The 12,397-nt window shown below is 46.2% G+C and overlaps 1 protein-coding gene across 1 annotated transcript; it reads right to left on the reverse strand.

Annotated features, from left to right (window-relative positions):
* Window positions 1–9,386: 9,386 nt before the first annotated feature.
* On the reverse strand, window positions 9,387–10,721 carry LOC109780852 (prohibitin-3, mitochondrial). The gene has a single exon (XM_020339473.4). It carries the CDS (start codon window positions 10,563–10,565, stop codon window positions 9,717–9,719), a length of 849 nt encoding a protein of 282 aa, XP_020195062.1. The 5' UTR covers window positions 10,566–10,721; the 3' UTR covers window positions 9,387–9,716.
* Between the last annotated feature and the right edge of the window lie 1,676 nt (window positions 10,722–12,397).

The raw sequence follows: 12,397 nt of genomic DNA on the forward strand, positions 1-12,397 counted from the left end.
ACCGGTACTAAAGGAATCAACTAAAAAGCTTTGATAAACCTCTAGTACTATTGAAACTAAAATTATATAAAATTTATGGAACTAAAATTATCAAAGTATTTTATGTTCAAAACATTAAAAGCAAAAGGAATTTTCATAAAATAAATAAAAAAAGCAAAAAAATAAAACAAAATAAACTTTAATAAAAAAGTAGAAACAAAATAAACTTTAATAAATAAGTAGAAACAAAATAAACTTTAATAAATAAGTAGAAACAAAATAAAATAAAATAAAATTTAATAAAATAAGTAAGTAAAACAAAATAAAATAAAATAAAATAAACTTTAATAAAATAAATAAGTAGAAACAAAATAAACTTTAATTAAAGTAAAATAAATAAACTTTAATAAAATAAATAAAAATAGCAACAGTAAGTATTTTGTTGTAAGTAGAAACAAAATAAAATAAATAAAGCAACACAGAAAACAAAAAAATTAAAAAAAAGTGCCACCTACTGGGTAACCATGGCCTAAATACGACTAGAAACCCAACCATGGGCCAGGATTCAGGCCCGTAGCAGGCCCAGTAGGCCCACAGGCAAATAGTGACAAATTAGGCCCGAAAACCTGCAGTTGAGAGGAGCTCGAGAGGGTGGGCGCAGCAGCGCTTATAAACCACTCTCGAGCTCTCTCAACTAGTGAGGTGGGACTAAACTTTTGGCCGCGACGCGGGCAGCACAAGGCCTTTAGTTCCGGCTGGTGGCACCAACCGGGACTAAAGGGGTGCATTGGTACCGGTTCGTGGCACCAACCGGGACCAATGCCCCCCTTTTAGTCTCTTTTCAGCAGCCCAAAGGGCGCGAAGCAGAGGCCTTTGCTATATAAGGCATTTGGTTCCGGTTGGTGGCACAAGGCCTTTGGTTCCGGTTGGTGGCACCAACCGGGACTAAAGGGTGGCATTGGTCCCGGTTGGTGCCACAAACCGGGACTAAAGCCTTTGCTATATAAGCCAGCACTTAGCACTTTTTTAGATTTCATCGCCAGTTGCCGCCCGACGATGGCGAGGTCATCGACGCCGCCAGGCTGTCCTGCCCCCGTCCGCCGTCTTCGTCATCGCCGTCGCCCCTTCCCCGGCCTCTCCACACCCTGCCCCGACCTCGCCATCGCCGAACCCTGCCCCGACCTCGCCGCGCCTTGCCCCGACCTCGCCGTCGCGCGCGCCGAGCCCTCCCCCGACCTCGCCATCGCGCGCGCCGAGCCCTCCCCCGACCTCGCCGCCGCTCCCCTGCACTGTGAGCCTCACCGCGACGTTCCCCCTCCTCTCCCCCTTCCCCCCCACCCCCCCGCGCCCCAACGCCGCCGCCCGCCCCGACGCCGGCGACGGCCCTGTTCACATATATAGATTTTTTTCTGTTCATATTGTAGTAGTAGTAGTAGATGATGATGATGATGATGATGAGGATGAGGATGATGATGATGATGATGATGTATGTTCATATGCAAAGAATATGCAAAAGTTAGAATTTTTTTCTGTTCATAGATTTTTTTGGTGATATTATTGTAGAATATGCAAATGTTTGTATGTTCATATGCAAAGAATATGTCATTTTTCATAGATTTTTATGATTTTTTTTCTGTTGTAATTTTGTTCATATAATTTTTTTTGTTCATAGAATTTTTATGGTTTTTTCTGTTGTATTTTTGTTCATAAAGTTTTACGATGAAAAAAAACAAGAAGAAAAAAAGGGAGGAGGAGAAGTTTCGTTTAGTTTTAGGATTATTTTAGTTTATGTTTAGTTTAGGAAGAAGGAAAAGAAAAAGGAGAAGAAGAGGAGAGGAAGAAGAGGAGAAATAAATAAGAAGAGGAAAAAATAATAATAAAAGAGGAGAAGAAGAAAGGAATAGAGGAGAAGAATAAAAAATAGAAAATGTTTTATTTTTTCTTCTTCTCCTCTATTCTTTTCTTCTTCTCCTCTTTTTTTCTTCTTTTTTTTCTTCGATCTTCTCCTCTATTCCTTTCTTCTTCTCCTCTTTTTTTTTCTTCTTCTTCCTCTTCTTATTTTTTATCGGGTATGTCGTTATCGATATACCCCCTTCCCGATAATTTCGACATGAGGGGGGGTCGATATACCCCCTCCCCGATAACTTCGACATGAGGGGGGAGGGGTTGCCGAGGGTTCGAGGGGTGAGGGTCGGGAACTAGCTAGGGTAGAGGGCCGAGGGTCACCGAGGGGTCGAGGGTCCCTGAGGGTTCGAGGGTCGAGGGTCGAGGGTTCGAGGTTCGTCGAGGGGTCGAGGGTCGAGGGTGGTCGAGGGTCGAGGATCGCCGAGGGGTCGAGAGGTTGCCTACTGTCAAAGTATTGAAGAAATCCATGGTTTCATCATTAGCCGGAAGTAACCGGGGCATGTTGGTACGAAGTTCTGCAAAGTTGTTCTGGAACGGAGTCTCGGATAGGATAATCCGCCTTTTGGTACGAATTTCAGCAAAGGCCTTCCAAATAGCGATATTCAGAAGCCTCTTGCTGAACTTTGTACCAAAAAGCGAATTATCCTATCTAGGATTCCGTTCTAGAACAACTTTGAAGAGCTTCGTACCATCATGCGCCTGTTACTTTTGCCTAATGATGAAGACATGGTTTTGTTGAATCCTTTGACACTAGACAAACGTGACATGAGGGGGTCGAGGGTCGGGAACTAGGGTAGAGGGTCGTGGATCACCGAGCGGTCGAGGGTCGAGGGTCGAGGATCGCCGAGGGGTCGAGAGGTTACCTTGTGTCAAAGTATTGAACAAATCCATGGCTTCATCATTACCCGGAAGTAACCGGGACATGATGGTACGAAGCTCTCCAAAGTTATTCTAGAACGGAGTCTCGGATAGGATAATTCGTCTTTTTGTACAACAAGACGAATTATCCTATCTGGGGCTCCGTTCCAGAACAACTTTGGAGAACTTCGTACCATCATGCGCCTGTTACTTTCGCCTAATGATGAAGACATGGTTTTGTTGAATCCTTTGATGCAAGACAAACGTGAGAGAGGCGGTCCGGCCCAAACCCTAGAAGCGCTGCCGAGGCCACCCAAATTTACCAAGTTAAAAGAGCGTTGTCGAGGCCACCCTGAACCCTTGAAGTGTTGTCGAGCCCACCCCAAACCCTAGAGAAGCATCGAGGCCACTAATATGATTCCTTGTTGTGATTAGCTAGCTAGGTCTATGTTTGCCACTAATATATCCATTTGTCATGTTTGTATAATAACTGCCATGTTGTAATATTTGCAGAAACTATGGAGCACAGCCGAGATGAGGAAGTAGAACAGGTGTTCGGGGACATAATTGCAGCCGGAGCTGATGTCTTGTCGTATCTCAACGACACCGATGGTCTGGAAGGACAGGGTGAAGAAGCAGGCTACGATGATCGAACAATGGAGGAGGAAGGACATGATTATGATGGCTCCGGTGACCGAATGCCGGTGGAAGAAGGACACCGTGATGACGGCTCCGGTGACCGAGCGGAGTCCGGCCAGGTATATATATTAATTAAGCATGTGCTGACTATAGCTAATTGATGCATTAATTGTTTTGGTATGTACACATATTAACTCTCTTCTTTCTTCTTTTCTAGCCCTCTGGATCGAGCCAAACTTCTTTAATGAGACGAGGCCCGAAGAAAAAGTTGCGCCAGGATGAAAGGTTCACGATCACAGAAATCGCGCGCGATGGCCAACCGATTGCACCCATCCGGACCAAGGAAGCATTTTCTGCTCAGTGCGGGGTTCTTGTTAGGGACATGATCCCGATCAGCATCCACCAATGGTATAAGCCTAAGAAGGAAGACCCTGAGGTGTCTTATGTCAACGATAGGCAGAAAGATGATCTTTGCCGCGCTGAAGGCAAATTTCACCCTATCACCAGAGGAGGATCCAGAGAAGCCAGCTATTATAGAGCCATTGGTCAAGGCTCATGCTCTTAAGAAGATGGCAGACTATTCAGGAGGTGGAAGAATGAGCTGGAAACAAAATTTGTCGACAAAGAAAAGACTCCAGAATTCACTGGCCGGTTTGAGAAGATCAGAGATCACTGGGACGCATTTGTGGCCCACAAGACATTGGACATGAGTAAGAAGATATCAGCGACAAACAAGAAAAATGATGCGAAGAAGGAGCATCACCATCGCACGGGGTCAGGTGGCTACCTCAAAGCCCGGCCATTGTGGGAGAAGGCTGAGAATGACCTGCTTGATAAAGGGGTCGAACCAGAGACATTGAACTGGCCAGACCGTTCAAGGACTTGGTTCTTCGGGGTTGGGGGAACCTTGGACCCTGAAACAGGGAAGTGCGTTTGGACGAACGAGCAACTGCGAATACCCGTCACGAAGCTTCAGGAGTATATCACCGCAGCGCAGGAAAGGACGTTCGTTCCCAACAGAGAGAACGACGAGCTCACAATGGCCCTCGGGAACCCTGAGCACCCTGGACGGACACGAGGCACGCCAGGCTCCGTTCCGTGGAAGGCTGGGTTTCCGGATGCAGGCGGTTACAAAGGCCAGGAGAGGAGGAGGAAAGTGGAGCAGACCCAACTGCAGGCGCTGCACGCAAGGGTAAAAGCGCTAGAGGAATGAGAAGCAGTTCACAGCAAGCGACCTGCCAAAGCTACCCCTGAAGCTACCCCGCCATCTCAATGGAGAAGCAGCGTGGCTTCCACCGAGCTGCTTCAGGAGCCTGTCTTCACGGCTCTTGCTAGCTACCCCGTGGATGCTATCACAGAGTCTCAACATTGCCACCTTATGACGCAATGGCAGAACATCAAAGTCAAGGCGGCTGTCGGCTCTGTTGCACCTCCTAAACCCGGCGCAACTTTTCATTGTCGGCCGATTCCAGAAGGATATGCTAGGGTGATGGTGGATGAAATAACAGAGGGATTTGAGGAGCTCGAGCTTGACCACCCTACCGGTGAAAGGGAGACTCGGCTGGGTTCTGCTCTGAAGACTCCATGCCTATGGAGGAAGGAGTTCATCAACCTTCCGAACTGGACGCCTTTGCCTCCTCCTCCTCCTCCGGCGAGTCAGGGCACTCCGCCTCCTCCTTCGGCGAGTGATCAGGGCACTCCGCCTCCTTCTCCGGTGCGTGGCGGCACTCCGCCTCCTTCTCAGCCTGCGCTGGCGCGTCCGAGCAGCCCGCCTCCCCCTCCGCCTCGTCAGCAAGGGCGGAAGAGACCTGCCGTCACTCCGGCTGCTCAGGCGTGTCGTAGTCCTTCTTCTCCGCCTCGTAAGCAAGGAAAGAAGACAGCAGCAGCCGCTCCGTCTGCTCCGGCATCTAGCAGTACAGCCAGATCCGGGAGGCAATACAGATTCGGTCCATCTCTCAAGACTGTAGAGAAGTTACCATACGAGATGACCGCGGAGGAAAACGAGGAGATCTGTCAAGCCTATGTGAAGGACTTCTTTGAAATGCAAAGAGCTAAGAAACATCCACCTACGGAGGAGAAGATAGATGCGGTGAAAGCAAAGCACACTATCGATGCCCTGAAGAAACCACCACCGTCTTCGCCGAAAACCAACTATGAGCGCATTATTGAAAGGTCATATATCGAAGCGGAGCGGTCGGGAAGTACTTGCAATGATCGAAGGTTAGTAGAACGACGAGCTGGGAAAAAATTGCCTAGCTCGGCGAACAAGCGAACCAATCGTGCCCCCCGCTCAAGGTGTCTAGCGATATCGTCGCTAATCATCCAGGGATTTTGCCCGGTACCAATCTTGGAGATTACCTGCCTGACGATGCACATTATGATACAATGGAGGTGGACGAACACAAATACCAGTACGGGAAGCCTCCCATCAAAGATGGAACTACTCTAACAACGATGATGCAAAGATTCCATGATTGGTACAAGAAAACCTGCAGAGAGTCTGGGGGGAAGGATACTTTGACGCTGAGAGTTAAAGAGGAGCACAACCTCGTTGGAATTGATCTGTTGTCTGTTCCATTTGAGGAGTTCTTCCAGTTTTTCAATCAAAATGCCCTTGATAAATTAACGGTCACTTGCTACTGTCTATAAGTACTACTTCTGTCATTAAGTCTCTATATATAGCTCAGCCCTTTCATTGCATGTATATATAATTATCCTCACTATATTAGGCAGATTGAAGATTGTCGAATGCAGAAAAGCAGAAATCTATGATATTGGGTTCATTAACACAAATCTCATAGATGAATTTATGGTTAAATTTCATGCCAAAGAAACCGAGGCCAACTTGCTCAAATCGTTGCTTCAAAATCAAAACAAAGATAAAATACTCTTTCCTTACAACTTCAAGTGAGTGTTACTGTCTTGTGCATATTCGGTTTCCCTTATTACTTGAGGTTATAGTAATATAATTGATGAGTTATGCATGCGTGCGCAGCTTCCACTATATTCTCCTAGAGATTAAGCTTGAGCAGGGACTAGTAACTGTCTTAGACTCGAGACGAAAAGATCCCGAGGACTATGCGGACATGACTAAAATGCTCAAGAAGTAAGTTCAATCGATCATTATCGCACCATATCGGCAACTGTGTTCATTTCCTGATATCAAGTAATTGTTTTCTTTGTCTCGGAGGGTTTGGAAAGTATTCACCGCACAAGCTCCGAGACTACCGGGGGAGCTGCGATTTACATACCCGAAAGTAAGTACTACTAGCTAGCTAGTCCCGTGCATCTCCCGTTGATTCTAGCTACTTTCATCAATGCCATTTATAATGCTCCATTATCAGTTTGATTGACCTCTATTTCTCGTAAAGTGCTTGTGGCAGGAACTCGGGAATAATTACTGTGGATACTACGTTTGCGAGTTCATCTACAACGCGACGGCCAAGAATAAGCGGGGCTACTCTAAAAGACAATATGAAGTGCGTAAGCAATAATATTCACAATTTCATTTTATTACCATCATTTGTGTTGAGTTTCATTCATATATATGTATTGACCCCCTTCTTCAAATTAGACGTGGCAGATGCGGGATGAACTCCTACCACAAGATCGCATGAAAGAAATTCAAGAGGAATTGGCGGGATTCTTTCTTGATCACGTCATCAATAAAGTCGGAGAATACCATGTGGAAGTTGAGTTCAGATATTAGGGGATTGTAAGAGATCTTATATTGTATATATGTAACCAGCAGTAGCGTCGGATAGATATACGAAAAGTTGTTGTTCGACCAATCTCTCGGAGAAGGAGAGGTCGATATCACTTCTCTCTGTATGCATATGTTCATGACGATCTTCTGTACTTAATGGTTTCCTTCATTTGCTTACTAGCTAGCGTGTCGAGTCCTCTCTATACGTATAGTACGTAGCGTCGACCAAGCACGGAGATAAGAGAGGACACTTCTCTCTATTAGCTAGCTAACACAATATATGAAACACCTAAATTAACCCGACAAAACCCCCCAAAACCCCCAACCCCCCCCCCCCTTCAGAAAAAAAAAACAAAAACCCTAGCCCCTGAAATGTTGACGCGTGGTAGCTTATTGGTCCCGGTTGGTGCCACCAACCGGGACAAAAGGCCCCCCTGCCAGGGCAAGCCCCAGCGGCCACGTGGAGCCCCATCTGTCCCGGTTCGTATAAGAACCAGGACTAAAGGTATAGGGATTTAGTACCAAACCTTTAGTCCCGGTTCCCGAACCGGGACAAATGGGCCTCATGAACCGGGACAAATGGGCCTTTTTCTACTAGTGGCTTATCCCGCTCGACACGAATCCGAAAGTGGAATTCGGTAAGCACCATCTTATGCTGAGGGACAACACTCTCCCCAGGTATCACCTTACAATCTAGGCACGCACGCATATCTTCTCTTCTCGAGAGGATGAAATCAATCTGGCTAGTGTTGGCCACTACTAAAAGTCACCAGATGTGATTCTCTCTTTTTAAAGAGGGTGTTAGCTACGATCATGTCGTATGCTAGAGCAAAGCTTAAGACATCTTCTCCTTCTTGATTCCTGATGCCATAGTCAAAGCCCCCATGAACCCCTTCAAAAACTGTGTTAGATGTACCCATGTGGCCATTGAGGTCTCCTCCTACGAAGAGCCTCTCGCCAGTCGGTACACTCCTAACCATGTCCTTCAGGCCTTCCCAGAACTCTCTCTTAGTGTTCTCATTTGTCGCCTACTTGTGGGGCATACGCGTTGATAACATTGAGAACTAAGTCCCCAACTACTAGCTTGACCAGGATACTTTTGTCCCCGCGTCTCTTGATGTCTACCACTCCATACTTGAGGCTCTTGTTGATAGATGCCTACCCATTTCTGTTTGCAGCCGTCCCCGTGTACCACAGCTTGAAGTCGGTATCCTCCACCTCCTTCGCCTTCTGTCCCCTCCATTTGGTTTCGTGGACACAAATGATATCAACACCTCTCCTCATCGCTGCATCAATTAACTCCCGAAGCTTCCTTGTCAGAGACCCTACGTTCCAGCTATCTAAGCGAATCGTCCTAGGCTCGGCTAGCTTCCTTACCCTCCGCACTCGTCGAGTCAAATGCGAAGACCCTTGCTTATTTTCCACTACACCCGGGCGCCGATGTAGCACGCCACTAAGGATGCGACGACTCGATCATCGCCCACTTGCCACCGTATCCAGACGAAGATACGACGTGCCACTTGGGGGCGGGGGGGGGGGGGGGTGACGGTCCGGCCCTTGCCCATTTGACACCACACCCGGGTTCCAATGTGGCACGCCGCTGAGAAGGTTACACCACAACGGATATCTTTTGGGTTTCATCTCCATAAGACTGGCTAAGTTTTTACGTTGGCTCGCCAAGCCTATCACAACTCTCCTCCTTTACCCGGGCTTGGGACCGGCTATGTTGAGAAAACATAGACGGACTTATTCATTAACTCAATCAATTCAAATAAAATCAATTCTTACCAATATCGTAAGTTTCTTTGCCTTCCCTGCCCATACCCAAATCACTTAGGAAAACCTCAACTAAATGAAAACTTTCATTGACTTCCACCACCCGTATTCAAATCAAATTAAATCTTATCAAAATCTAGAATACAATGAGCGTAAGGTATACATCGGATATGATTGATGTTAAACTACTAGAATATTTATGTCCTCGTTGCAACACACAGGCAAATAGCTAGTTCTAGTACTATACTAGTAGTAAAACGAAAATCGGGGAAAGATTAACTGCAAGTAGATGTAGTGTTGACAAATGCAGCCCATGCTTGCTCACCCTATTTACAAAACGAGTGCAATATTTTGCTGCGCGTTTATGCAAGAACAAAGCAATCTTAGAACTTTAATCAGAAAAGGCAACAAATGAAACCAATAATTCAAAAACCAAGTTGCCTCTTGAGCAATAACCATAGAGGACCATATCCCTGCAATAATAAGCACAGATATAGCATAGGTTGGCAACCAAAATACAACATTTGTTCAATGACTCTTCCATAATTGGAAATTGATGAGTAGCACAATTATAAAAGTCTCCACTCTCCGATAAAATCCTAAAATCATAACTATGTCGAAGGAGAACATGAACTAGTACTTTTCAGCATAATGATCTGAGCTGCCCGCAGTGTTGCTGGAAAAACACTGCTCACAATCAGACGGGTGCACGAATCTCTCAGCAATTCGATGGACCAGATAATGGGAGTGGGCACATCTGGGAGTAGCCACACCTTTCCGATGTCGAAGCATCTGAACTTATTCAAGTATTGTAATCAAGTGAAGGATAACTGGAAGATAAGTGGCAATTCATTCACCGGGCAGTGCTGAGCCCAAGCAGCATCTGGCCGTTGTTGCCGGAAGGGATGTAGGAAACATTGGGTGAGCGCGCAATCACCCCAGCTATCTCCTTAGCAGCCTCGATCCTCCTGAGCTCGATCAGGCCATTGCCTACAAGAGCGGTGGCATCTGAGATGAGCCGTGCGGAGTCACTCTCTCCCTCCGCGCGAACAATAGCAGCACGCCTCTCCTGCTCTGCACGCGCAACGAGGAACCTGGAGCGCTCAGCCTCCTGCTGCGCGACCTGCTTCTTCTCAACGGCCTGGGCGAAGTCGTTCCCGTAGGCGAGGTGGGTGATGGCGACGTCATCGAGCACGATGTTGAACTCGCCGGCGCGCCGGACGAGGGCTTCACGGACGAGGGCAGAGACGTGGGGACGGTCGGTGAGGAGCTGGTCTGCGTTGAACTGGGCGACGACGGCCTTGAGCACCTCGTTGCCGATGGAGGGGAGCACCTTGTCGTCATAGTCGAGGCCGAGGTTGGTGAAGATTTCAGGAAGGCGTTCCACATCGGGGCGGGCGAGGACGCGGAGCGTGAGGCTGACCATCTGCAGATCCTTGGTTCCGGAGGTGGAGGAGAAGCTGTGCGGGCGCGTGCGGATGTCGAAGAGGAAGGGCTTCTGGAGCCAGGGGACGAGGAAGTGGGTGCCCTCCGAGACGACCGCCGGGAGAACGCCCTGGAAGCGGTCGAAGATGACCGCCCGTTGGCCGCCGTCCACCGTGTAGAGGGACGTGGAGACGGCAGATGCCGTCAAGCCCAACCCGGCAGCCACCTTTGCGACCTTCGTCAGGAACGAGACCGCTGCTTGCCCGCCGCCAGCCATGGATGACCTAGTTCGGGGGTGGATTTTGGTTGGGGTCTCGGGGTTTGGGGGAGTTCTGCGCCGTGGGATCTGGTGGCTTTAACGCTGTACCATTTCTTGATATAGAAGAAGAAGCATACTGCGGGCTGTGCAAGTGGATGGGCCTGATTGGCCTGTTGTGTGCGGTGGAGTGGGTGGATTGCTCTGTTTGAACGTAGACATTCGAGGTCTTGCCATTTCATCTTCAAAAAAGGTCTTGCCACTGGATTGCTTAAGAGAAAAATGGTCTTGCCATTGGATTGGCTCAAATGTCAAATATCTCAAGATATGAAGATACTGATATTGAGGTTCAATGTCATTTTCTAGTGTTTGGCTTGATATGTATTTAGCACTTGGAATCTAAGGGGAGCAATAATTCCATTTCTTGTTTGGATGGAGAGTGTGGTATTTATCATTTTTGTAACATTCGTAATTTCATATTGTCTATACAACACATACACACATTGATCAATTTTTAAAATTGAGCACAATCAGATAAAATACTCTAATAAAAGATTAGGTGGTATTTGTTAGGAATAAATTAGCGCGTGACTTTTACTCATTAACGAACCGTCGTTAAAGTGTACAACCCGAACGGACACTTAGGCTCCATAAGGCCCCTCCCAGTGCTCCACCTTGTACATGTGCTAAGGCTGCCATGTAGGTGAAAAATCTGATGTGCCAAGGTAATTAAGATGAGAGAGATGGGTATGGTGACCCGAGGAAGAAACAATGCCAAGCGCGCGAACCTAGAAAAAACACTTAAATGAAAGAAGCCCACCAATGCATGAAAAACTTTAGTTGCTAAATCATTAAATTAAGGATGCTTAGCTACAACAAGTTAAACACCTATGCATTGGGGACCTTAGTTGCTAAACTATTTAATGTGCTTAGCACCTCGTTTAAGCACCGATGCATTGGAAGAGGTCTAAGGATGTGTCATTTCTTCTCTCTCCCTAAGATGTAAGCGGCGCCTCTCCAAGGCATCCCTTCGGGTGTCTATTAATATTTTCGTCAATGAAATCCACATAAGTTTGTTTAGTAGCAAGCAAGGACAAAATAGTATCAACTTTTTCATTAAGCGGGGAGATTTACTTGACATAATTTACATTCCTACCAGTTGGAGCTCGCTCGATGTGCCACTAGTAATAGTTTACGGTTATATTGTTGAGAAGTTTAGTTGCCTCTCCAAGAGTTATCCCCATGAAGGTGCCACCTGCAGCTGAGTAGAGAAGGTTCCTAGACATAAAATTTAGTCTTGCATAGAAAGTTTGTACTACCATCCAAATATTTAACTCATGAGTAGGACAATTCTTTTGCATAGTTTTCATCCTTTCCCAAGCTTGGGCAACATGTTCTTGATCAATTTATTTAAATTCATAATCTGATTTCTCAAAAAATAATTTTACCTAGAGGACAGTACCTTCCAATAAAAGCATCCTTACATTTTAGTCCAAGAATCAATGTTACTTTCAGGTGAATACAATAATAATTCCTTAGCTCTATCTCTTAAGGAAAAGGAAAATAATTCCAGTTTTATAATATCATTGTCCACATCTTTAGATTTTTGCATATCACAAAGTTCAACAAAATCATTAGCATCCTCGTTGTAATTTCTGGACAACTAATCTTTCATAGGAAGGCTTAACAGAGCATGCTTAATACCATATGACTCAACACTAGTGGCGGGAGGGGCAATAGGAGTGCTAACAAAATCATTATCATTGGTACTAGTAAAATCACACAACTAATTATTCTAAGAAGTAGACGTGATTGTAGCAAGAACAGAAACAATAACTAAAGATATTTTGGTA

Source organism: Aegilops tauschii, chromosome 6 (genome assembly GCF_002575655.3).
Source record: "Aegilops tauschii subsp. strangulata cultivar AL8/78 chromosome 6, Aet v6.0, whole genome shotgun sequence".
Lineage (NCBI taxonomy): Eukaryota > Viridiplantae > Streptophyta > Magnoliopsida > Poales > Poaceae > Aegilops > Aegilops tauschii.

What these genes read in the sequence shown, in the direction of transcription:
- LOC109780852 (XM_020339473.4), bottom strand. Translation starts at nt 10,565, where the DNA reads ATGGCTGGCGGCGGGCAAGCAGCGGTCTCGTTCCTGACGAAGGTCGCA.